Source organism: Vidua chalybeata, chromosome 5 (assembly GCF_026979565.1).
Source record: "Vidua chalybeata isolate OUT-0048 chromosome 5, bVidCha1 merged haplotype, whole genome shotgun sequence".
Lineage (NCBI taxonomy): Eukaryota > Metazoa > Chordata > Aves > Passeriformes > Viduidae > Vidua > Vidua chalybeata.
This window is the reverse complement of record NC_071534.1, coordinates 35,560,758-35,588,643: the sequence shown is the minus strand read 5'-3', so window position 1 is coordinate 35,588,643 and position 27,886 is coordinate 35,560,758. Positions and strand designations below refer to the sequence as shown.

Below are 27,886 nucleotides of genomic sequence, written 5' to 3'. Positions count from 1 at the left end.
TGCTTTTAATTGAACAAAACAAAACCCCTAAGTTACTTGGCTAAAATTCCTAGAGTAAACATACTTGTGCCAGAGGAAAAATTGTATTTTTGGATGACCCTTCCTGTGTGATTCTGTGTATTCTGAAAGGGAATTCTGGAGTATATGGGTATACAATACTAAGTAAGTTACAGCTTAAAAATGAGCAATTCTGCAATCTATTTTGTGCTATTACTGACCTTGCAGAAAACTTTACAAAGCACTAACCCATTTCCCATAGTGAAACTAAGGACTAATGTTCACGATTTATAATCAAATCACACTGTGTTGCCTTTCATGCTTACAAGAGGAAAATAGCGGAAAAGCTCAAAGCTGCTCTAATAAAAGGCAACTCAGTAAATTAATGTCATGTAGTGACAACTAAGTATGTATGCTCTTACTATTTCTTACTAGTTAAAAAAAGCAACATGGCTTAAGCAACAGATGTATTTTTCTCCTGATAAAATATGTGGAAGCCTAGAGCCACCAAAGTTGCCAATGTTCAGAATACTCTCCTCCAGATGACAGGATTGAATCCAACACAGCACATTATTTAGAATAATGAACTATTTAGAATAACAAACTTCTTTTCTCATAATTTTGCCATCTAGAGAATGAAAAGAACCGCTACCTTTACAATGGGCATATGGCATTGTCATTACATAATCTTCTCCCCTGTTTAGAAACGTTAGTCGTCCTTCTCCATCGAGTATGGCAGATAATGAATTCCCTGGAATTCAAAGACAGACAGTCACATTTCTCACCCTGCCAGACAACAGTCAACACTCCCAAATAATTAAGCAATACAATTAAGAACATCAGTATATTTAACACTGCAACAAATCCTATCTAGTGAAGCCACTAATACATAGTGTCTCCAATTAAAAATTAAAACACTCCAAAAATAGAAATTAAAACTCTGAAGACCAGTAGCAAAAACTTCGTAAGGAAAGGACAACACAACAGCCAAAACACTCATCCTTCTAACAGCCTTCTTTCATAAAACACAGCTCACACGCACCAATTTTGCATCCCTCAATACACCAAAAAAAACCCCATTATTTACCATAGAATTTTGATTTGGCCAGAATGCTACCACTAAGGCAAAAACCGTCCTTGCGGTTGCTAACATAGAAGGCAGATATTGGTGGATGATGTGACACCTGTTGGAAAAAAAACCAGATTTGAGAAAAACAAAACCAAGCAATATAGCAAACACAGTATAAACTTTGAAATAACAATGACAATGCAAAATTCAGGCTGCACATATTAGAATGCAGTTAATATAAGTGAAGTTTGACTAAAATCTTTAAAGATTGAGCAATCCCCTACTGAATTTCAAGAATTAAGAAAATCAGCACTTGACTTGTTCCAGGGGAAGAAGAACAGAAATACTGGAAACACCTTCCTCCCTCTCTCTCTTTAGGAAGGCACACTTAAAAGAGACAACTGTAAGAAAACTATGCTCACCAGGAGAGGTTTTAGGATACTACTCATACACTTCAGTAAATTTTCTGAAACTACCATAGCATTTAACTAGCACAAATACACAATACATTTATTTTTCTTAAAATTATTTTTTCCAGTTATTGCATCTACCTGTTCTGCAATATAAAAAGTCTTGCTGTTTGTCCTTGGATGAATCCACATGCAGCGGAAAAACTCTCCAAGTATAGGATTGTACGGCTTTTTCAGTCCCTAAACAGAAATTGAATAGAGAGTAACCATATGCATATACACAAGTCACAAAACATTTTATCAGTCTATCACTGAAGATAAGACACACAGGAAAAAAATTGCCATAATATATATGCTGAAGTACATGGTACTTGATTTCATCATTTGGGTATTATGCTCAATTAGTCTGCTCTTCACTCTAAGGAAATTATCATACATTCAGTATATCCATGAAACTATGCTACATGTAAGGACACACAGAATGTAACGTTTGTTTTGTTTTGCAGAATTATGGCAGAGCTTTTGTCTGAAGTTAGATTGTAAGTACTTGCTGTCAATACTATTTTCCAACAACATGACTATGAAAAGTATTTAGTACAAAGTTAAATTAAGTGGTAGAAACATTAGTCCTCTAATTTCAGACTGTTATCATGGAAGAACGGTAAATATAGAACTGGCTCAACTTTATCAAAAAATATTTAGTTCAGCTTCTACTCCAAGAGACAAATGCAATTGAATATAATCTATTTTAAGCATGGCTAGGGACCAAAAATTTCCATGTTGTGTTTGTGCAAACAATGAAAACGTAACTTTGCTTTTTTAAAAAAGGATAAAATATAAATTCAAAAAGAAAAACTTACTCCAGCATATCCCTAAGTCCTCAAACTAGACACAGTGACCGAAGACAAAATAATATATGAAAGTATACCTTTGGCTTTTTGTAGAATCCTGACAAATACCATTTCACTACTTTTTTCATGCGGTTATAAGCATTCTCTTCAAGAGCAGCTCTGTGAAACAGACCACACAGATCAAGTACCAGTATTGCATCATTTATAACATGCTATCAATTGTTGTAACATATCTTGAATCTATGAGCTGACTAAAACACGTCTGTGATTTGCACTACTGTAAAACTTCAAGCCTGACCTCACCAAATTTAAAGTTCTCAAATAATTGTCTGAAAATTGAAGTCAAACTAAAATGCCAGAAATGGAATTTCTGTATTTGAGTCTGTTCTTTGTAACATTAAATTCTGTCCCACCCTCACTCAAGTTCTTCCATTTATTCTTCTTTTTACTACCAGCCTACGTACATGCAGACCTCTGAGCTGAATAATATTTCAATTTGCAGTCTTTAATTTATTAGCTACATTTGAACTGGCAACCGTAAATCTGGACAGAACTTAACACTGCATTAAAAAATTAACTATTATTGGTTTCTCATTTTAAATATGCTTCTCAGAGAAAAAAAAATAAACTAATTTTCAGAAGTCTTTCAACCAGTCTTCAGAAGCTAAACCAGAAATGCCTGCAACATGACTGCTATTAAATTATAAGAGGGGCCAGACTTCAAGATGTACCATATGAGTTCTCCAGGCAGTTAGCTTTCGGAAAATGGCAATTTCTGACACTTTTACTCTATTTTAATTAAAAAACATGAAATTAAATGAAGAATGAAAACCAGAGACTTACTCAGACAGAAAGTCTGCATGGTAGTAGTAATCAGAGAGCTTGTCCAGGAAAGAGCGAGGTTCCAAAATAAATGTAGGCAGTACAACCTTGGACAAGTCCATTCCTGGCCGGACTTGCTTCAGTAGTGTCCAGATCAAACTTTTATTTTCTTCTGACACTTCTTCTGTCTGAGCAGCCTCACCTGCCTAGGATGAACCAAAAAACTGCTTATGGAACAGAGAAAGCAAACAATCCTCCAGAAGACAGGTCAACACATTCTAAGGTTGCAGTAAGAATGTAAAATGGATACTTAAAATAAACCATTCTGAGATGCTGAAACAACTATAGAAGTTAGATCAAGTTTCTATAAATACACTTATGATACATCTTTAATGAAGTATGATAAATTCAGCATTAAAAACTGCAATTGTTTTCATCATTTCTAGGCTAGAAAATTTTGAGGTAGGATGTTCAGAAATCCTTCCTTAGTCCTTTCCTAGGCATCACCTGCATTACTCTCTCTTCTCAAATACAGGACTTAAACACCAAAGGGCTGTTCATTTTACCAGCTTTTCGCAACCATAAAAGCTGACATATCTATGCTTTTCACTGCCTTGAATCAGTCAGTAGCATCCGTGGTTTTCCTTAAAGAAAATACACCACTTAGGGGTAACTGAGCAAAACCAGCAGCGACATTCCACGCTCCTTTCTGTCCAAGAAGAGGGGAGATGTTATACCATGTAATTTCTGAAATCAAGAGCAATGGTTGTAGGAAAAGCAAGGAAAGGCATTCTTCTTCCAGAACAGTTCTAAAATGCATACTCAAAAATTTGTAATTTAAAACTCCTCAGCTTTTCCTAAAACACTGCTTTTTCTAGACATGGTACTAGAAAGCACTAAAGCATAAGGTATTCAAGTTGCATGAGTATAAAAAAAAAATCTCATAGTCATTTCTCTTAAGGAGAAAGAGGAGATTTGTGAAAAGACTTAATTTAATTTCTGTTACCAAGATTTTTGGTTTACAAATCCCTGTCATATTTGCCTGTATAGGCAAATACATAAAACAACCTGCAGAAGTGGAATAGCAGCTCTGGGGAATCATTGGAATGCAAGTTGACATCAGAAGCACAGCAAACCTTCCACTAAATTTTGCAGACTACAACTGCTTAACTTCTCTCTCTTGCAGGAAAAAAAAAAAAAGAAGTGTCAGGTTGCATTCAAACCTTCAATTTGAAAATTTTTACTTGAAGAAAAAAACCAGACTAAGGTAATAAAACTCAAACAGAAGCACCAACAAAAGAACAAATACTCATGGCGAACCTCTGCTGCAGGAGGCCCTTTCTGTACGTTCTGTATGAGCAATATGCCAGGTAAATTCATTATCTCTGTTAAAATCTCATATATTAGCACAAGAATGGCAAAGCAGAGCGGAATATGGGTGAACAGAACCTTTTCTATACATTGTTACTGAAAATATGAAAGCCAATCCTGCAAGTCAGCTTTCAAGTGTAGTTTGACCCAAAAGTATCAGCTTACTATTTGGAGAACCTGCTTGCTCAGTACATCAACAGCACTTTTACCTCCCCAAGTTCTTCATGACTCTGTTCTAAGTAAGTAGTTTCCTTGATATCAATTGGTTCTGGATCGACATAAGAATCATCCTGTCGCTCCGATGTGTCACTGTCGCTTTCCTCACTTTTCCCCAGTCCATCATTATCAGATTCTTCGTGGTCATGGTCATTTTCCTTATCAGACTTGTCAGAGTATGTATCTTGATCTTTGAAGTGATGCCTTTCAATTTCACTGTCATTTAACCTATTAAAAACAAAGGCTACATGAATCTTCAACTTGACAAAATTTCATTGTTTCCAAACCAGAATCTTAATAAAATACACACCGAAATTGCCGGTATCAAGCCTGAGGTGGCAGCAGTGTCAAACTAGCCTTGCTGGAAACATGTAGTATGTATACTTTTCTCACTGAACTGTCAAATAACACTGATGAGCCTGGGACATCAACCACCTCCTCTAGGAAGCCTATTCCAGTGTCTGACCATATGTTCAGTAAAAAAAACGCTCCCTAATGTCCAGTCTAAACCTCTTCTGATGATACTTTAAACCATTCCCATGCTTCTATACCAGGGAGAAGAATTCAGCACCTCCCTTTCCAGTTCCCCTCCTCAAAAAGCTGTAAGAGAGCTCTAAGTTTGCATCTCAGCCTTCTTTTCTCAAAACTAGACAAACAAAGTTCTCAGTCCCTCCTCACAGGCCATGCCTTTCAGCTCTTTAACAAGATTTGTTGCTCCTCCTCAGAATATAGTCAAGAATCTTCATAACCTTTCTAAATTTTGGGGCCCAGAGCTGCACACATCCCTCAAGGTGAGGCCACACAAATATTGAATGTAGCGGTACAATTACCTCTCTTGACAGGTTAATGTCTGTTTGATGCACCCCAGGATGGTGTTTACCCTCTTGGCTGCCAGGGCTCAATGCTGACCCATGTTGATCCCTCTGTCAGACAGACCCCCCCAGCCAGTTTCCACTGCCCTCGTCTGTGGTCCTATGCCCACCTCACGCCCAATAGTCACCTTGAGCCACCATGAGGGCAGGGCTGCTCCCAACCCACTCCTCTGCCAATTTATTCTTGTGCCTGCCATTACCCTACCCTAGGTGCAGAATCAGGCATTTGGACTTCTTTAATTCCATGCCATTGATGATTCCCCAATTCTCTAATCTATGCAGATCCCTCTGCAAGGCCTCTCATCCCTTGAGAGAGTCAGCAGCACCTCCCTGTTTGGCATTGCCAGCAAATTTGCTAAGAATACATTCAATTCCTACATCCAGATCACTGATAAGAACACTGAACAGAACAGACCCATGAATGAGCCCTGAGGGACATTGCTGGTGCCACCAGCCAGATATAGCTCCATTCACCACACCCCTTTGAGTCCTGCCATTCACCCAACCATTCACCAGTTCTTCAACCAGCACATGGCAACCCTGCTCATCTCACAGCTGAATAATTTATCCAAAACTATCCTGTGAGAGACAATATCAAAAGCCTTATAAAATCCAGAAAAACTACATCCACTGTTTTACCTTCATCCAGTAGGCAACTGACCTTATCTTATGAAGAATATCTTATTAGCTAAACTTGACTTTCCCTATGCTGACTCTGCCTGGTGATTCATTACTCTTTAAATGTCTTTCAACAGAACACAGTATGATCATCTCCACAATTTTTCCATGTAGTGAGGTTAGACTCACAGGTCTATAAGTTCCTGGGTCTTTCCTCAGGCCTTTCTTGTAAATCTGAATACTGTTGGTTAGTTTCCAGTTGGTGGGAACCTCCTCAGACTCCCCAGACCTTTGGTAGACAACTGAGAGGTATCCTGTCATAACATCCGCTAGCTCCTCCACTACTCTGTGATGAATCACATCAGACCACATAGACTCACAAACATTCAGCTGATACAACTGCTCTCTTACAATTTCAGTTCCCACAAATGGGAAAATCACTGATCCTGCATTCACAGACCTCCCAAGCAGCCTAGTCTACTATTAATACTAATGACTGAGGCAAAAAAAAAAAAAAAAAAAAAAAAAGAAAGCAGTGAACATGCTTGCTTTTTCTTCATCTCTACTTTTCAGGTGACCATCTTCAACAAGTATTGGTCCAATGTTTTCCTTGGACCTTCTCTTGCTATTAAACTACTTAAAAAAGCTGTCTCTCAGCTGAAGCTAAAATTACTTTCACCTTTCTTCTCCCTCTTCTGACACCCAATTAAAGCTAGACCAGTCAGTTTTGCCTCCTTAGACAGTTAAGCACACTGAATACTCTAAGAATATACTATACAAGAAGATGTCTTAATTAAACTTATTAGTCTTAAGTTTAATTAAGACTAATGCAGTTTAACAGCTGTAGCTAATTGCTGTGATTGCAATCTTGGCCAGCAGTTGATATTAAACTACTATTCCAGAGTACAGATCTCCAGCTGAATTGCTGAATCACAGCAGTCATATTGTTCCTATGAGTGAAAAGAAGGCGCAAAGCTGCAGCTGAGCCAAGCTTGGTCATCTGGATAGGGCCTTTAATTGTTGCAGGGGGCAAGCATTTGCCTTTTTTGTGCTTTTCTCAGACCATCTATGCATTGCATAAAAATAATTGCATTTCTTCCACTCAGGTCTCTCTCTGGGACAGCATACCCGTAACAGCAATACAAAATTCTTGCCCACCCAGAAAAGACAAATGGGCAGCTAAATCTTCACAAAGTATATTGAATTGGTGGACAATTACTGAGGTGGATGCCTGAGAGGATGCTGTAAACCCATGGGAGGCCTGTGCTGGAGCAGGCTCCTGGCAGGGATCTGCAGACTTGTTGGGAGAGGAGCCAGTGCTGGAGTAGTGTCCTGGTGAAGCTTATGCTCACAAAAACCTGGCTGAAAGTACTTATTGAAATAATCAGGGAGTAACTCAAGGGCTCTCAGATATTAAATATCAGGTGATATAAGACAATCTTCACTTTAATGCATTTAATCATAAGGTGACAGAATTATTATTCATCCATCTGATGATTCATGCTGAAACCATTTAAATAAAGGATTATTCATTTCTTTAACTAAAGAACAGCAACTTAAATTCAGTCTATTGACTTTTCTCATGTGTACTAAGCTTCTGATTTTCCGCTGAAGCTAATAAGAGGGACCAAATTAAAATTTTCATTTTTTTCTATTTTGAACAGTTTAACCAAACTTCCTGATGCAATACTCCAAGTTCCTTGGACCAAATTTCCCCAGGATCCACTTTGCTTAAAAAATTTTTTTTTCATTTTATGTGCAGGGTGTAAAACACACTGCAATATAGGCATATAAAGAGAACTCAGGAGCAAAAAAAAAAAAAAAAGCCTTAGCCTCCCTGTGGCAAAATTATCACTACAAGGTTCTGCCCAAAAGCAATCAGGTTTAGTAATTAATTCACTTACGGTAAGTTTTCTCCACTGTGCAAATTGTTAGCACGGAGCAGACCATAGAAAGACACATGAGTACTGTCAGCTGAGGAGTTCAAATCATGTTCTTTGCCTTCCCTAATCATTGTACGTTTAAGTAGACTTGAACATTTCAGTGCCAGCTCCAAAGCATCCATCCAACACCTGCCTAAAGACAAATTTAGTATTAGACTAAAATGTAAGGATTTAACAGAACAGTACCCCTTCTGTTTCCTAATTGGGAAAATTAGCCCTTTGGGCCTGCTTGCATTGCCTTTGAAGACACACATCAGAGTTGTTCCATGTTACGTGAATTGGATTTTACGGTCCGGTGGGAACATAAAAACAACTCACAACCACCAAGCTTCAGTACAAGGGATGCTTCAGGGAAGGACAAGAAAGGTAAATCATAATTTTCTTAGAGCATATTCCAGCATTTCTTCCTTAATGCAAGTTTGGTTCCACCCAGGCCATAATTGTGGAATGCCCCCAAAGTTGCCTGCAGCCCTGCTCTAGTTTTGAAGACTAAGTAACCGCATCATTTGGCAAAATTTGTCCAAGTAATATGATAATAGTGACGAAAAAGAGCTATAACCATAGCATATAAAAAACATTTCAAAATATAAAAAGCAGATATTTTATTTTTTTTGGCAAAAAGTAACTGAACAAATTTGTGTATTTTTCCCCTTCTTACTTCTTTTCCATGTATCTAATCAATTTCTCAATACAGAAGGCAGAGAGAGTCCTATCTTTAAAGTCTGCAGGGGTATGCCTAATTAACCAACAGATGAAAAGCACCTGCTAGAAACAGCTACACAACAGTCTTAAATTTTTTTTCACACTGTAACTTTAGAAGATAGTTGCACTGATCACCATCTTCTCAGTGAAGAGTGCTTACAAAACTACATTTTGAAGAAATTTTTACTACTAGAACTCTGTGCAACTGCTGTACTTAACACAGAAATGCTTTAATAAGAATACATCCATATTAGCACTTTACACAGGCACTTGATATTTAGACATACATTAATATAGCTAAATCACAGATAACCATTTCCCCCCCCTCTACCCTATCAACAAAAGGCAACTACAAGAAGTTCAATAACTTTTCCTTTAGATCAATATTCTCCTTAAATAACTAGTACCAACATAACTGAATGCTCTACATTAAATGAGAGCCTTAATACCAATTCAACTGCAATCAAAGTGCTGTAACAGACATGATAAGACAATTGAAACCATCTTTCTCACTGCTGAAAATCAATGAAGTATCTATTTACCATCTGATTCTGAAGCAGCTCGGATTATCAAGTAACTGCTGGGCAATGGCAGAGTTATAGCACCAACTGCTTCACCTTTAGGACCCTTGAAATACACAAAACAAGAAACAGCATCAGATATTTTAATTCAGTTTTACAGTTTATCATTGAGTGTAGTAAGAAGCTGACACCACTGCAGGGCTATTTACTGTCACTCAGCAACATCTAATGAAGACATGAATGGAAAGATGGACAGCCCTCTTTCACTGGATTTCTTCAAAGACTTCATTCTAAGTATGGGAACCAATTCAAGCCCACTTTTCAAAAGAATGGTCTTTGTGGTTCAAAAACAATTTTAGTTTGGTTGGGTTTTTTTGGTTTGGGTGCAGTTTTTTGATTTTTTTTTTTTTTGGTGGGGGGTTAGTTTTTTGGTGTATAAATCAGACATGGCCAAAGTTTTATTTACTATTTACTATGAAGTTTTTCACACTTCACATTTAAATAAAAAATGCAAAAGACTTTGCAATTTCTGCCAACTTTCACTTTGGGATAAAATGTTAAATAACCATTTTGAAGTCCCTTCCAAACAAAGTTTATCTATGATAACTTTAAGACAACTGATAGGCAAAGAGGGCTGTATTAAACATACGTGAAGCTATTGCTGAAAGCTGGGTTAAGCCTGCCTAACTGATGACTTAATGTATTTTGATCTTTACTGATTTCCCCCAGAGAAACCTAATGGAAAGCCAATATAAGGCTTAGAAGAGGGAATTGGAAAGCCAGCAGAAGTTTTGAGCAAAAGCAGATAAAGGCAGGTAATTTTAGAAGCAAGCAAATGAAACAGCCAGAACGCTTCTGAGGGCAAGAAGCAGGTAAAGGAGTAGTCTTGGTGGCACTTAAATATCAATACAGATAAGCTAGTGCTGGTGTAAATGATGTTCAGAAATTCCTGAGGAGTCAGGATAGACTAACAGCAATTGGGTGCTAGAAACAAGATTCCAAACCTCAGTCTCCCGCTGAGAGAGAGGAAAGGTGTGCCTATGAAAAGTCTTTGGTGAAGCAGCAACACTGGGATTAGGAGTTAGTGGGTACCAAGAACCAAGAGGAACACTCCAATGCATGACCACTCCTCACCTCAAGGGTGGGAAGGCAGGGAAGAAGCCCACTTTCACCTGAAGAGAGGAGAGCACCATGGTACCAGGCCAGGGTGGGAGAGGTGCTGGGGTGCTGCTAGCACTGTGCAAAGGCCTCAGCCACCCGAAGGCCTTGGAACTCTTGGGTCACAGGACACTGGGGCAGACTTCTGCTCATGAGATCTGCCCCTGGGTTTATACAGTGGCCACTTCAGGGTACGCTACTTACTCTGTACCAAACAACTACAATTTATGAAGTCTGGTTTGGTGACTGGTTTTGCTTTTTTTAATGCAAGAAAGTTACACTCCCTAAGTGTTTTAACAATATATTGATTAAAACCAAGTAAGTAATTTTTAGCTGAGTAGTATTTAAGTAAGTTGACTAAATTTATATAACTGCTCATGGATCTTGATTTCCTCTAACTGCTTACTATTCCAACAGCATTGGATACTTTCCTTTGGTATTACCCATTATGGTTTCAAAACCAATTTCCAGTAGTTAGTGATCTGTACAAGAGGCACATTAATTTCAGTTCACTGGGTGACTTTATTTAGATTGTCTCTGTTTCTGGTGGAATGATGCTACTACTCCAAGGCAACGGTCAAGCTAAAAATTCCATTAGATTAAAAAATGTTGAAGTTTACTTCTTACAGAATATTCATGCCAATGAAACTCAAATGCCATGAACGTTGTTTCAAAAACAACAATGAAAACTGATATGCAGTCACCCCTGACTAAATTTGCTCAGAAAAAAATTATTTGCATTAACTTTTCTAATTATTAATTTCAGAAAACCGAAATGGCATCAGGACCAGGCACACAATGAAGGTACAGTGCATCAGCTACCTCTGAGTGCAGAAGGAACATCAAAGACCACAGCAACAGGGTTAAGGGAGCATGTGAGGTGACTGGCCACAAACTACTGCAGAAGAGAGTTTGCAGTCTGCCAGAAGGACACACCATGGGTAGGGTGCTCAAGTGAGAAAATCTCCTGCAGTACTTATAGCTCTATATATGTTTTTTGCAATGCTACCTTTCTGCACTAACTGCAAACAAGGCTTACTTTGCCTTGGACTTGAGGCTCTTTGTGGTAAATCTACTCTGGATCAGTCAATTGCTATTACACTTATGCAAGTTTGCCTCATGGTAATAAATCTGTAACTAGGACATTTTGATTGACTAGGTAAACAAGGCAGAAAAGGGGTTCAAACTTAAAGGCCTTTCATCTAATGGAATTCAGGAATTCTCAACTGCAAATAGCCATACCAAAATGAACAAACGCCACTCCAGCTCTCAGCACATTTAGAATGGACAATATCGACTTGTTCAGGTTCAAAATTTGACCTACCTTAAAAAAAGTAAAAATCTGGTAGGGCATGTCCTCTAAATTCTAAATATCTAGTTAAAAAAACAAACAAATCCATTTCTCATTGCCAAATAATAAAGAAATATAAGACTGATTTGTGATCTTCTGCAGACAGGCCACCATTTTGCAATGTATGTATACATATCGTAAATAAAGCACATTAACAACAAATGCTATAGCTTTGGAAAAGGATATGGAGTTTGTGTTCTGCAAATGTGAGATCACCACTAATTACTGAGAAGTTTGCCTAAGCAACAGTAAAATAAAATTATTCAAAAGAAACTACAAGTCAATTGATCCAAGTTTGGTAAATTTAGATAACACTGATAAATCCAGAATGACCACAAGCATCAGGAATTATATTGATTTCCTTAAGAAAAGAATGACAAATTTAACACAGCATATTCTACAGATGTGACAATACAGCTATATCAATTTAAGATTCAGAAGATAGCTACTAATTGTGAGATTGTAAGATGCCTATTTTAGAGGGTATAATTAATTAATTATAGCAAGGGTCCTAATATTGTACAGTAATTTCATCTAAAGGAAGATGTTATTTTAAATGGAAAATATGTTCACTTGTGCTGTGCTTCCACATCCCCTCTCCACATGTAAACACAAAACAAGGACTAAAATAGTTTATCAGATTAAGCAATAAGTAAGAGCAAGCATTAAAGATCCTTACAAGATACTGAAACAAACCTTTGCTCTGCAGAACACACTTGTGCTTTTCAACACAGGTAAGAGCTGCTCACAGTATTATGCCATGTATGACAAGGCAAACAGACATCAGAACTGAATTAAAACATTTATCTTCCTAACATCATAACAAAAAGGAACAAACCTGGCTAACAAGTTGCAATATGGGTTATTATTCCACAAGCAAGTAATCTACTTTTTGAATCTTACAAGCAAATTGAACTAAGGTGATATTTTACCACATAAATATAGAGTTGGACACCAAGAAATGTTTATAACAAAACACCTTCATTTTAGCAAATCTCACCTTAATTTCTCAGATTTGACTGATGAAAAATATAATGTTTAACACACACTCCTTTAATTTATGTGATTGCCAGTGATGGCATTAACCTTTTTAATGGCAACCCTTTGCACACCATACTTCTGAAGCTCTTTAAGGACATGGAGCAGCATAAATCAAATATTTCTTTCTGATGAACTGGACTAGATGTTGAGGGCTTATAGTCAAATCAACACAACCCACTGAAGTTGAAAGAGAAATCACAGTTCAGCTTTTCATTGAGGTTGTCTTAACTCGTAGCTGATTAATGCTAGTCATCCCTTAAGAACCATGCACGCTACCACTAACCTTTGTAGCCCATATCGTTTGCTCCAAAGGATGAAAAAGTTTGAAACAAAAGCCATCTTTTTTAGAAGGCCTCTCGATGAGTTCGCAAACATTCAGCAGCACTGTTCCTACCCACTGGTCATTTTTGGGAGTTTTGTAAAGAAGCAACACTCCTGGTTTCAGTACACACCACAGTTTGGTCCAACTTTTCAAGGTACCACGAATCTAGAAGATCAATAATTACAGTTATATCTTAGTGAAGCCAATACCAAAACCATCCCCTTTAACAAAATTAAAATTCAAATTTATTAGCTTTTATTTCAAAGCAAAGTTTATCAGGTCTTTCAAAAGTTTACCCAGATTTATTAAAGAATATAAGGGTATGCTTGTTCTTCTGTCTTGATGAATACTCAGTTCTACAAATAGGTATGCACACATTCTGATATGGGAAGTATGACAATTCAACTGCACTACTGTTGATAATATGAACTGCTGTCTTTAAGATAGCAGTACCAGCTAGTTCTTTAGAGAGGAAAGGAAAATTACCAGAAATAGACAAAGAAACATGCACTGAAATATCTGACTGAATTATTTTTGCTTTGTTACGTATGTAACAGAGCCACTTTAAAGTGTAAAATGAGAAGGATAAAATGAGAACTGCAAAGCCAACTCATCCCAAATTGATGGCTACGCACACAAGAATAATATGATTAGGGTGACTGCAGTGAGTGGAAGATAAGTTCCTCTATTAGTCCCCTGTGATTTAAGCACAGGGACCTTGGGCTGCAATTAGTGGCTTCTGTGCCTGTAGAAAAACATTAACAGTAAGTAAAAGATTGAGCCTTTTCTATTCTGGCCAGAAAGCAGCAAGCAACTAACTGCTCCATCTTCAACTCAGGTTTCACACTTGGATTCTGACCTTCAACCAGTCAGCCATAACAATAACTGAGGGGTCTGTGATTGTGCTAAGTAATTCTTTCGTGGCTCTCTTCTTTTCTTCTCTGTAGTTTTTCTTTTGAACCTGTGAAAAATAATAAAAAATGTTTACAATGTCATGGCCAAAAGCCAATTATCAGCACAAAAAAGCATCAGTCAATACAATCTGAGGGAAAAACCTGCTAAATTCAATTTGCAATACAGATACAGAAAAATAGCTTTCAGAGTATTTGACTTCAAAGTGCGAACAATTACTTCAAGAGCAGTTATGATGTAGCCAATTTCAGATTCTTCTGCAATTTTCTTTAAAAACTGAGGACTTTGAAGCTCCTCTTGGAATCGAAGGGGAGGAAAAACCAACCAAACCAAATTACAATATACAGGTACATTATCTGATCTGTGCTCTTTACCCACCAGTTATGTTCCCCCCTAGGAGAAATTTGCAGGAATGTACCTCCCTCATTTAAAGCCAAATAATTTTACATTTCTCTTTAAATGTTATCTACCAATCAGTGGAGTTTGGTCTTGCTACAGTACAGAAGGAAGAAGATAGTAAAAATGCATTCAAATTGCTATTTTGATAATTCTGTCATTTCATTACACATAGATGTCCTGAGGTCCCTGCCAATCTGAAATAATCTATAATCTGAGTTATTCTACAATATTGCATCATCTTAAAGACTGCATTATAGAAGCTATTATTCAAGTAAAAAACAGTAAAATTTGAAGAGACTCAACAGCACGACTTCTCACAAAACTTAAATATTCCCTAAGTCTCATCATTATTTGGCATTTTTGTCTTCTCATTAGAGAGTAAGGTAAAACTATGTGAATGCATTCATAGCCCTTGAGGAGTTACTAGGAAATTAATTCACCTTGAGAGATTCTTTTTTTGTAAGTTTGCTTGAAGATTGAGAGATGTCCTTCTCAGAGCCATTGAAAAGCTTGGATTCAGACTGAAATTCACAACACACATAATAAATAAATGACAGATACAATAATTTATTACTGATGCTGGCACTTTAGCAAGTGTTTGAAGTGCAATTATGTTTGTAAGGTTCCCATTCCCTCTCACTTCTCTACTGCTTCCCCCCTTAAAAAAACCCAAACAAACCAATAAACCACTTCTTGTAACATGAGCTGCTCACCACCTATTCATGGAGTCTCTTTTTGTAAGGGTTTGATGGGAAAGAAGTCTAAGGTTACTTCAGAAGCTGTGTGACCTATACACAGCAAGATTTAGCTCATGTAGACTGTTACTAGACAGAGCATGCTTGAATAGTTAGGCATTATTTTAGCAGAGAGAGAATCTTTTAGGAGAATCCAGGTGTTTTAACACAGGAGTCATTCCCAGGATTTATGAATCAGAATACAGAATCAGCTGTCTCCATCCACAACTTTACAGCTTCTCCAAACAGACTGCTATAGAGGCACTTACCCTGTGACTCATGAAGGAAAATACAGCCTCTTCAGTCTAGGATTCAGTGCTCTATAAATCATCAGAGTACAACTGCCCACTAATGGCACTTGTTCTGCTCCTTGAACCCTAATTCCACGCTCTGATTACTCTGCAAGTCATGCTCAAGAAACTCACGGTGGCGTCAGGCAGGAACAAGACCCAGGTTTGTTCGTGACACCCAAGTCTCGTTCATGCAGGACAATGAGCTGCCTCAGCACCACATGATTTCTCCCCCCGCCTCTCCCTCATGTCTTGTAAGGTTCAAAGTTTGCTCCTAGAGGTTTGTTGACTACTAGTTGATAGGGAACTCAATATTTGGAACACCAAATATTCACTTTGGGAACAGAACTCTTTAGAAACAAAAGAAGGGAAAAAGTGAGTCTAAGAGGAGTCTGTGATAAGAGTTTTCACATCAGTCCTATTGGAGGTAGAGAACATTGAGTAGGTATTCATTAAATACAAACTTCAGATAAATTAGAAAGTTGTATTTCTTTGTGCACTGAAACATAAGCCTGGTCGACCCAAAACTTCTGCATTGTCAAAAAAAAAACACCCCAAAACAAAACAATTTAACATTCTAAACTGAGTATTCAATTCAAATTCAAGGACATTTTATCAAAACTGACCCTTAAGATGTTCCACATTTCAAATCTCAAACAACAGTGCAAAGTCTATTCACTGAATTTGTATTTTGGAATGCTATAAAATGACAGTCCAAAAATATGTAAGCTTTGAATAAAACTTATAACTATAATAAAAACAGCCACTTGAGCATTCTCTTAACACACAGGCTGCTCAGACAAAAGAAACAAAGCCTAAAGAGTCACAAGCTGTACAGAACTATTTAACCTGGATTCTACTTTATATCTTTAATTCAGAACTAAGACTTTACAGGAGTCAATTTAGCTACTGTAAAAAAAGATATGTGCAATAACTGGCAAAAAGTAATTTTAGCTCAAAATTATTTTAATGATAAGTAAATGTTCTTTAACTTCTGTATCTGTCTTGAAAAAATGAAAGATATCTTGTAATAAAGATATGCTCTTGACACTCAAAATTTAGCTTTAAGATGAGTGTACAGCTTGAAATTAAATTCCTCTCTCTAGAATTTAAAGGAAATACAGTACTTTAAATGTAGTAACAGAAGAGGGGAAAAATGATTATCACTGCCATATAAGAAGAGCTAATGAACTCATTATGCAAGCTGTAACGGAACAACTTAAGCAAAACATTCATAAATATTCTAGTTGCTCACCAACAGAAAGCTAAGGCAATCTAAAGGTCATGCATAGAAAAGCCCCAAACCAATAAGTTTCCCTACTTAAAAAAAACTCATTTTCTCATTGTCTCTGTTTTAAAGCTCATTAATATGACACTGAGTAAAGGTTTACATGTTATGAGACAGGTCAGGGATCTGTGTATTTTTAAGCCAGTAACCTTTTCACTGTTATACCCACACAAAGTGGATGGGATAAAAAATTTTGAAGAAAACACTTTAAGAGAACCTGCTGTAACTCCCAGCAAGGTACATTCAGTACCACATTCCAGGCAAGTCCCATCACTGCTTTTCCATTCTCTCTTAGGAAGAAGGGCTGCTATTTCACTTCCATTAGTAAAATCAAGCCCCACATGCAGCAATTAAAAAAAAGGGTGAAGAAAAGCATGTATTAGCAGAAGTATGAATATTGGTATCATCTTTGACAGAAAGACACAAAAAGATGTAATAGCAACGAACCCAAAGACTTAAGATCCTGTTAAGAGAGCAACTAAGAAAAAATAAATATAAGGGAGAGGAAAAGGGAATTGGATAGTCAAAGTTATATGATTCTTGAGAGTCTAGAATTAACCCAAGTCAAAAGAGATCCTATTAACTTGATTTTCAAGTCAAACCGATTTGGAGGTTTCTGGACCAATATAAATATTTTGATCACAAGAAAGCTGGATGGTAAAGTATACTTCCTTGATATTCCTGACGAGTGAGACTCTAGGATGCAGTAAAGCAAAAAGATACAGTTTTGTGATTCCAAGTCACGTGTAAGACACCAACATTTTGAAATGCTTAGCTACATTCCACAAACTGCAGCATCAGCTGCAGACACTAAACTGCTTATCCCATTGCAATTTCAATGACACCATTTAATCCTGGAAATGCTACTATAATCTTTAAGCCTCTTAATTTCCCTTCAGTACCTTTGTATTGTTTCTCCTTATGGCTTTGATACATCAAATACCACAGAAAAATTTGTGTCAAGACCTCGAGTGCAAACCCTGTCTCCAAGGGGTGTGGCTGCCTGTACCCAGGACAGAGTGCTGTGGGAACAGCTGTGTGCATGTCATGGTTGGACACTGGCGCAATGCCAGCGTCCCCATGAAAATGCACCTTTTCTAAATAAATGCTGTGAGATGTTATCAGGAACAGAGCAGAGCAGGCCCAAGCTTAATAACAAAGGAAAAAAAAAAACTTTATTAAACCACTACTAATACAGAAAACACATAAACTAAATCCAGGATGAAGACCTTTTAAACCACCCCTCCTCCTCCCAATTCCAAAAACACCCAGCCATGAAACATCACCCAGGATTCTTGATCAAATTACCACCCTTCAGGTAATCTATACTTAAACTATCAAGGGAGAGAGAAGTCTCTCTTGCACCACAGACCCCCCACGAAACACAGCTGCCCCCCTGTGTTTCCCTGTCACACATGGCAACCGCCCGGAAAAAAAAAAAATCTGCCAGTGTGACACTCTCCATTCCATGTCACAGTGCTCTCACCACCGTGCATGGGCAGACTGCTCATAGGGCTCCTTTAAGGATGCTTTGCCATGGACCCAAAAATACAACAGTTCAGTTTCTCATCCTGGGACTACAGTCCCCCCCATTTTCCCCTGGGGCCGAGGGGTCCAAAAACAGGACTCATCTTCTTCCCAAAGACAGAGGGTATCACCATTCCCTCTTCAGCTTTCTTCGTTTCTCGCCATTCTTGCGCTGTTCGAAGCTGGAACAGGTCTCCCTGGGTCACCACTGCATCCCCCTAAAATGCAGTCTCTATTGCAGGAGATTCTAGTTCAGTCCATGACTAACAAGAAAAGTCCAGCCAAAAGCTACTTCATCATCTCCTCCTACCTAAATATTTCTCCTTCTACCATCTCAGGTCCCGGACTATCTCTCTTCCACTACAAATCAAGGAGGAGTAATACTTTTAAAAAGCCCTCACTTCCTGGAAAGGGTTAAAAGTTCAGACTCCTTGGACGGCTGATATCTCGGTCTGGTGTTCTGCCGCCTCCCACGCTGGACATCCCTCCCCCCTTCTCCTTCTCCTCTGCCGGCAAATTTCCAGGTGCCGCCAGGCTCTCTGTCTCTTTCCCTCTTGGGCGGGGGAGAACAAAGGCATCTCTGCTCCTCTCCACCCTTCCGTCCAGGAGCTGGCTTGGTTCCAGACCCTCAGCCTCTCGGCCTACCTGGACAAGGCCGCGTGGCTTCCCCTCGCCCACCCAGCCCGTAGCTGGGCAGGGGAGGTCTGCACTCTCTGACGACCGGAACCAAAAGAGACAGCTCTTCTGGAAGTTCTTGCTTTTAACCCCCTGTGTTCTCAGAGGCGTGTCCATACTTTCAGTGGTCACTCCAGGTGCCAATATCCAAACCTGACCACTGATTGGTTTGACCCAACTTCCTGGAAAAAATTCACTTTCATGTCAAACCACGACACTGCAAAAGCAGCAAAAAGCAGGAATTTCCCCTTTCCCCTGGGAGCTACCTAGCTCCAGATCAGGTCTTCACTTTCCAGAGCAACCCACACCTGCTGCACCCAACAATCTGTTTAAGTGTCTGTTACCACATCTGCCTCTTTAAAAAGACAGTGGACAGCCCAGCAGAAAATAGAAAACCATACAGCTGGGTAAGTTAGAGCCTTTAAACTCTATGGCAAGGCAATTTCAAATCTACAGCAAGGCAATATCCCACTCCAAGACAACTGCAAGACGATTTCAAATTTAATTTTCACTACTTTGAACCACAGAGTTGGATGTGATGTCATCCTGGGAATTGTATTAAGAGATTCCTTTTAATCATTATCTGTTGCTGAATCTGAAGAGTAATCTTAAAGATTATCTACAACAAAAGTTAAATATATTTATCCTTATTTAAAAATCTGTAACTTTACACACCAAAATTTTTAAGACAGGTTAGGAGGTTGTGTTCCTTACCTTGCTTTTTGACATAGAATATGCTGCATCGTCTTTTTGTGACGCATCATCCTTCCCTTTGTCAAAGCCTTAAAGAAAAAAACAGCATTGTTGCAAATTATATAAATTCATTAATAAAATTTATATGAACTAGCTTTTGAAAAAAATTTGCCAATGTGGTTAGCATAAAAAAGTAAAAGTTAATCAGATTTTCAAACAGCATATATATACCAATCTATCTCATCAGTTGAAAACATACCAGCTACTACCATATACACTACTTTAATACTTGCCACTAAGAGGCAAGAAGAGTCCACTGTATTTGGATAATGCTGCATCTGATCCAATAACCTGATGAAATGTAAATATATGTCAACTTTTGTCCTTTATTTTCTCATTCTACCCTACCTGCACACATGCAGGCACAGAGAAAAGTACTAAATAAAGCCTTTTTTTGTTTGTTCATTTTTGAACCTTGCTGTAGCTAGATAATTGTTAAATACCACCTATATGAAAGTCAATCTGATTAAAATCACCAGTCAGGGTTTTTTTGCAAGAAAATGGAAAAAGTTCCTTATATTAGCCTTGAATTTATACTTTCAACTTGACACTGAAGAAGCATAACTACAAAGCTTTATATTAAAACAGGTGTCAAAATCCTATGTTTCTCTTCTGTGACAAACTCCACACTTTCCCAGTATCCAAAAAGCAAAGTAAGTCAGTATCCATGCGACAATGGAAACAAAGGGACACAACTGGTATGGTTGCTGCCACACAGCTGCTCTGTGCCAGAGAACATATACTGAGAACCTGGCACCCTCTCACAGAAAAATTGCCTCCTGTGCTTACAAGACACAACATCTCACTCGTTGATCCTTTTTATTTGAAGAGGGTGGTGGCAGCATAATGCTTTTATAAACAGAAATAAAACAAGTTGCACAATGCATTTATCTGAGTAGAGTCAGCGTGCCATCATTTACACACCCTCTGAAGAGGAGGCAGATGAGACCATGAAGTCAGGCACGGATTTCAGAACAGCCCAAGCAGCTGAGAAGGCTGGCACAGAGATGTCCAATAGCCTATGAGAGGGCACTGCACCAGCAGGGACACCCTACACCCATAGACGCAGAACCAGCAGTGCACCTATGGACACCACCAGTGCTTTGGAGCATTCCTCTGGGCATGGTCCTGACTTTGAAACAGAAATTAGTATTCTGACCCCTGAAATGAGAAGGCTTACCAGAGAAACTCCCTGATTTCACATTCTTCAGGGGAATGTATGTATTTGAGGGGAAACTATGAGCTTTGAAAGAATTTTTAACTTTCTGTAGCAGTGTTATTTTGTCCATAGTAGGATTTTTTTTTTTTAATTAGTATCTTCAGCCTTCCACAACTTATAATACTTAGAAACTCTAAGACAGAACTGATTAATTTCTCACAATTACACATCCCGGGAAGATTCATGGAGTTGAAGGGGCATTAGCTTGATTTCCAAATTACATGAGAAATCTTAAGATTCCTCTTGATTTTGGTCTGGTAATCAATCTTTTGAGGATTTTTCTCCTTTTATATTTATTACCTTGTGAAGATAGTCCTTTGTAAGACCAGATTTTAAGAAATTATCTACTGCAGTACAATATCCCATTTTATGTTCACAGAAAGGAAGGCCTACATACTTTTACAAACAACTTTCACACATCCTTATAGAAGCCCCACCTGGGGCATAGTTCATTAAATCCTTCTTTTTTAAGTTCTTCTAACCTGCAATAGGTTTGTTCAGCTAATGAAAACCTGCAATGTAGAAGACCATTTGACAAAGCAGGAAAGGAGTACCTTGATGGGCATCCCTCTGGAATGTCTAGTACTACAGGATTTGTAGTACTAGGGAATCCACAAAAAATCCAGACACCAGAAGCCACATTTCCTATATAATACTAAATGCAAGAGCACATTTTCTACAGCACTAGTTATCGGGCATGAAACAAAGGCTGTCTAAAGCCTCAGAGGCTACGCTTGCCCTAGTTCACTGAGATGTTACTGGATTCGATACCAGACTTAGACAGTCAAACACACACCAGAATGAGAGCAGAGGCTTTCTCCTCATCCAATGCCCAAAAGAAATTCCTCAAAAGGAATCAAATCCTACTGAAAATGCAACACAGGCATTTTCTAATGACTTTCCCATTTTTGTTTATTTAATAGCACATACAGAAGCCTTAGTGAGGGGGAATCAGCAAGGAAGTGCTAAGTCAGGATTGTTCTTACAGAAGAGAAGCTATAACTCCAAGCTTGCTTTCTGAAGCACAACAGTTTTAAGGACTTACACACCCTTATCCAACAGACAGATGTTTTTTATTTTCACAAACGAGCTTTGTATCAGTATCACCAAGAAGAAATGAAACCAGAAAGAACTATTCTGTCCCAGAGAACTGGACACGAAGACCAAAGTTCAGTTTCATTTCCATATATTTTACCTCCTTGCTTTCAGTGTCTCAAGCTGGAGAGGTGTGCGTCCAGCTGATTCATGAACTTACCCACCACACGGACTATTCCCCTCCTCACCCACAGCACAGAAAAGGACTCTCTCAGAGTTCCTTAGCAAAGCCAAGTCAGGGTGCTGCACCTCCTGGAACACCTTGAACACCTTGCACTGCCCCATCTTGGTCTGTGAGGAAACTCAGTCATCCAGCTCTGCATCCCCCACCATACTACTGGTGACCTTTCTCTGTGTAGAGGGATAAGCTCACAATTACAGACAGCTGTCTGAAGCAGAGACTGCCAAAGCACAAGAGGCTAGAAGCAGGGTGTAATAAAAAGAAAGTGTTTCAAGTTTTTCAATATTTATCAGCAGTGGTTTTGGGCTTAATATTTTAGCTTACTTGTTCTTTCCCACCCATCAGCAGCTCTTTAATGAAATAACCTGAGCCCATATTTAATAATGTAGAAATTCAGGTGCTGAAGACAGTCCCTTTCTGTAATTTGCTCTGTATTGAATCCTTCGAATTTATGTATCATTTTCTATCTACACTCCTGAAAACAATCTTTAGAGTTAGGAGCACCACTGCTGTACTCTCTAAAGCAGTTCTGAGCATCAGCAATTGCTTTCAAAGCAACACTACACCTTGACAGGCTTTCTCCCAGTGTGACCTTCCTGATCTTTACAGCTCAGGTGCCATGGGCTCTGAAAGCTGATCTCAATGCCAGTGCAATCAGCTACAGTTCATGGTATGACCCCAGAAGCCAAGGGAAACTGTCCATTAGTGCATTCCTACTGTGAGCACTCACCATGTTCTTCTAAAACTTGCAGGTGAAAATCTACATTAGAACTCACTAGGAGCTTTCAGAGAGATTTAAGAGTCTGAAAGAGGAACCAGAACCCTGCATGCAAGAGGTCAATGAAACAAAATCAAACAGTACTGCTTTAGAGATTGAGACAGATTATGTAGACAATAACAAAAAAAAAAACCAAAAAAAACACAAAAAAATTTTCAAAACAAAAAAATTTTCAAAAAAAAATTTTCAAAACAAAAAAATTTTCAAAAAAATTTTCAAAAAAAAATTTTCAAAAAAAAATTTTCAAAACTGCTGTTGACAAAAAAACAAGGCTATATACACTGCAAAATTAAAGACTATTTAGGATAAAGACTGTAGCAGGGTACAGTTTAAAAAAAAAACCTGTCTAGGTAACAGATTTCAATGTTCAAGCATAACATACATTTTTTGAAGTTGCACCCACAATCTGTCCCTTCAGTCAATTTTGAAGGAAGGGAAAAGCCAAAGCCAACCATATAACTCTTACATCTCAAATACTGGCTTTGTGCCTCTCAATAAATGCCACTGCAATTATGATACATGAGAAAAATGCATCAGAAAATAAGCATGTTACTTTTTAATGTCAGATCTATTTTATTAATAAAAGAAATAATTACTATCCACTGGAGGCTCTTTTTCAAACATAGAAAGAAAACAGTAGAAAAGCAATGCAAGGCATGAAAAGATCACAAATAGCAATCCAAGCAACAATATTACTGACTTCCAAGTGAAAAGAAAGGAACAGCCTGATTTGATTACTGGCGTGCATGTGCAGTTTTGAGGAACAAATACTTCAGCTGGAAAATGCTTCTGCAAGAACTATGAGCTGTACTTAGTAGGAATTATCAATACTGGTGCTATATAATGAACACATCAGAAAAAGAGGAAAAATCTTTTTAAAGAATTGAACACAGGGAACCATAGTCTTTTTAACTGACTGACTTTCAAAAGCTTGTTGACAACCAAATTTAAGAGTACAATCCCATATTAACTAATTCAGATTCCTCCATGGACTTCAAAAGCGAAGTAATCAGAAAGTAAGCAAAGTCCTTTTATGTATTTTCTAACAGTAGTGTTTTCTTTTGTAAGCACCACAAAAAAAAAAAAACACAACAAAAACAAACAAACAAAAAAAAACCCAAAGACTGCCATCACTGTAACTATACGTGTACATTTAAAACAGACAGTTACTCTTTGCCTAAACCAATCTGAGAGAGTATATAAAGAATGTTCATTAAGCATGCTAGGAATGTTGAAATTCTTCAGAGATATATGCAAGATTCCAAAAGAGCAAGCATTCTTTAATTCTATGTACACGCTTGAAGCTTTTCATTAAAAACTGCTTTCCATTTGTTCTGCATTTTAAGTACGCATTCATTGTCCACTTATGAACAGTGATCAGCTTTAGCTGCAGAATTCTATACATAAAGGAAGCAAATACAAAATGAGACCCCTCATTTTTTCCACAAATTACCAGACTACACATATTTATTTTAAAGGTAGGAAGCATCTCTCTAGTTGCCATGCTTTCAGGCTTTGAGATCTTTTATTTCAAAAACAGCTTGAATAAAACTCAGTGTTAGATTCTTGGTAGAAGCTAATCATTTCCTGAAACAGAGTGAAAGGAAACATTCCAGGATAAAAAAAAGTTCAATAAAACATTGTGTCTGCAACCTCCCCCATGGTCTGCACCCAAATCTGCTCCGGGGCTTCCAAACGAGGGCTTACAAATTCAGTGAGGCATGCTGCAGGAGGCATGCAATAGAAAGTGAAAACTATTTTATTCCCCCTCAACATCCTGGCCCCGTGGGACTACACAATAAAGTGCATCTCTGCACATGCACAAGACAAATCACACATCCAGAGCAATTCTGGAAAGAATGCACAGTTTGCACTATGTCTTCCTTCAGGAATGGGTGACCTTGTAACACATTTTCAAGCACTGAGGCTTTCTGAAATAAACTGCTGAAATTCAGGTACCTATGTCAGAAGTGCCCATTATGAACAATGACATGCAATGACCTACAAATTCATTTCAATATTCCAGTACTGATTTTCAGGAAACAACAAATCTGAGCAAAAGGAGATTAAAGCCCTTTCAGGGGTTTTAAGTATTCAAAATCTTGCACTACAGAGTTTAGCAAGGCTACATTTTTAGCCCTCATTTTCTATCTTGTCATTTTATGTCAAACCGTTGATGACCAGCCTGCAGATTTTCCAGTAGTTACAGCAAAATGAAAACCTTCTGCTGTACCTTACAATTTTAAAGTAGATCCATTATGTGTCTGTGGTGGTGGTGGGGGGCAGGGGAGGTAGTGGAAGTTACAAGAGAGGAAGGCATTTATAAACCACATCACAGAACCTCAGTCCTAAAAGCCCAAATAACCAAAACAAACGTTCCAGTCAGTCTCAAATACACCAATGCATTTTTAAGTGAAATTTGTGGCAGTGTGAAAGCTAACTTACTCGTTTCCCTGTCTGTAAATCTTGCCACTACAAAGAGCTGTTATCTAAATGCATACAAGAATACTCTTTCTGATTTCTACCAACATTACTTTCATTCAAGCGTGAAAATTTGAGGTAGAAATTCTATTCGCTTCTGTACATTTTAAGAAATGCAAGACCAAAACAAACCTGGTAAAGCAGGAGAGAGCCCGTTATATCCACCAAATGAAGCATTCCGGACGAGCTTTCGGCCATCAGCTCTTGGAGAAAACACAGATGAAATCCCAGCACATGAAGAAAACCTACGTCGCACTGGACCTTCTTCCTTCATCAGTTAAGGTGTTTGTGTAAGGATTATGTTCTCTGTGAAAGCTGGTTAGCATAAGCTGCTTGGAGCAAGAGTGTTGCAGTAGCAGCCTTTTACCTCACATTCTGATGAGTAAGATACAAAAGAGGAAAAAAAAGAAACAAACGAAGGGCGCACATGAAAAATGCAGTGAAGAGACAGAGGCTGCCAAATCAGCAGCAAGCCAAGCAACACTATACTCCTCTCATCAAAGCTCTTAGGATGCTTAAAGCGGAATGGCTTGGCTTCAGCTCCTTTCTTCTGGGAAACACACCACATCTCATTTTTTACCTCTCAGTTTTAGTCCTACTCATTTCTAAGTACACAAAAATGGTATTTATGTTTTAAGGATTCCTTAAATTGAGTTCCTGTTAGTCTTTCAAGTCCCAAATTTATACTGCACAAAGGACAACTCATGAGCTTTGTGGCTTCCCTGTTTGATATTGTGGTACACTATGGGAATCAGAAAAGGGAGTCAACCATTTGCATTACACAGCCAAGGTGAACTTTCCTGTTCAGGCACTCACCTAACTAGCTTTTGTCAACTGACTGCCATGGCCTCTACATCTTCATTTCTTATTTTTCTTTAAAAGGTGAGTGAGGCAATTGCTTTTTCTTCTTAAAATTCTCCCATATTTTTATAAACAAACCAGCCTGACTCATGGAAGAGCTGCCCTAAATAATCTCCACAAAAAAGGCTTTTTATTATTAATGCCCCAAATATTTTATTCAATGAATAAAACACTTAAATGGGCCAGCTTAAATTTTAAACAGAAAAAGTATTTCAGTAAACTGTGGTTCAAGACTAGAAATCTGCTGATCCAAACTCCTCCTGCTGGCAGCTACCAGAATGAAGTCAAATAATCTCTTCCCAACCACCTTCATCCACTGCTCGTTACATCAGCAGCCTTTTTGCTGCAAGGACTAGTGTGCACAGCCACCCTCTTGCAATTGTGGAACTTCCTTCTCATTTCGTGCCTCTCTGCTCATCCTATTTTCCCCATCAAACCTTACTTCTGACAAAACAGGGTTTGAAACCTTCTCTACTAAAAAACAGGACAATAGGACACCAAGAACTGCATAGAAAATAAGATCTTGAGTTCTTACCTTACTCCATACTCTCCTTTTCTTACAAAGTGAATCACATGCCATAAATTAAATCAATAGCAGCATGAACATGATTAACCCTCAAATAACACTATTTACCCTATGGCCTTATACAAAGAAGTGTAGTTAACTTCCCAATATATGACAAGGTAAAAACATGTATCAGAAAAAGCAAAGATGAGGCACAGATGGCCATCAATAAAAACCACTGTACACTATATGAAAAACACAATTCACTTAAGCATAGGGAATAGGCAAGACTGGATAAGCATCATGTATTCAGGTCTCTTATTTATCCAATCCTGTGTCTCACACTTCCTTCAGCTGAAACAGTCCTTGTCCAGATGTCCCAGAAAAAACAGAAAAAGCAGTTAAAAACTAAAGGAGTGGAGTGGCAGGGCAATGAGGAGGAAATGCAAGGAGGGAGAACACTAGCTTTTTTCCTGTTTGGTTTTGTTTTGGTTTTGTTTTAATAAACACAGTTCCATATCAACTCTTCAAATCTGTCCTAACTACAAAACAGAGCAAATACCTTGGACCAAATCTACTCATAATACGCATTTTCTTTTTTTTCTAATTAAAATCAAGAGAAAGCTGCAGTAGAACTCCCCTTACACACAGAAGGAACTGTATCCTCTCATTACAGACCTACCTTGCCCAGTTAATGGGGCTGTTATCTCCTCTTTCAGAGTCAGGGCTGTGACCCTGCCCAGAACACTCTGCTGACACTGGTATCTGGCCCTTTCCATGTCTCTCTCTTCTGGAATGGCTGGGTCACACAGACTGAAGGCAGGGGAGGCTCCTCCATCAGACACCCGCACAGCACTCAGGCTGCATCTGCCCCCAGCTGATGGGCCCTACCTGCCAGCCCACCAGCTTGTTCCACAGCTGGGT

General features: G+C 38.3%; 1 protein-coding gene across 4 annotated transcripts in view; it reads right to left on the bottom strand.

Moving 5' to 3' along the window:
• The window catches only part of OSBPL8 (oxysterol binding protein like 8), an 84,722-nt gene that overhangs the window by 9,636 nt on the left and 47,200 nt on the right, over nt 1-27,886 (bottom strand). For 3 of the 4 annotated variants that reach the window (XM_053944287.1, XM_053944290.1, XM_053944289.1), the window contains 12 exons: nt 19,804-19,871; nt 15,016-15,096; nt 14,124-14,225; nt 13,226-13,429; nt 9,414-9,498; nt 8,131-8,302; nt 4,730-4,964; nt 3,171-3,355; nt 2,405-2,486; nt 1,618-1,716; nt 1,085-1,181; nt 650-748 (listed from right to left, as the gene is read on the bottom strand). In XM_053944287.1, the coding sequence (XP_053800262.1) occupies nt 650-748; nt 1,085-1,181; nt 1,618-1,716; nt 2,405-2,486; nt 3,171-3,355; nt 4,730-4,964; nt 8,131-8,302; nt 9,414-9,498; nt 13,226-13,429; nt 14,124-14,225; nt 15,016-15,096; nt 19,804-19,871 (1,509 nt within the window). Of the gene's footprint in view, nt 1-649; nt 749-1,084; nt 1,182-1,617; nt 1,717-2,404; nt 2,487-3,170; nt 3,356-4,729; nt 4,965-8,130; nt 8,303-9,413; nt 9,499-13,225; nt 13,430-14,123; nt 14,226-15,015; nt 15,097-19,803; nt 19,872-25,728; nt 25,972-27,886 lie in introns of all 4 variants that reach the window. The other variant, XM_053944288.1, reaches the window with a different exon arrangement.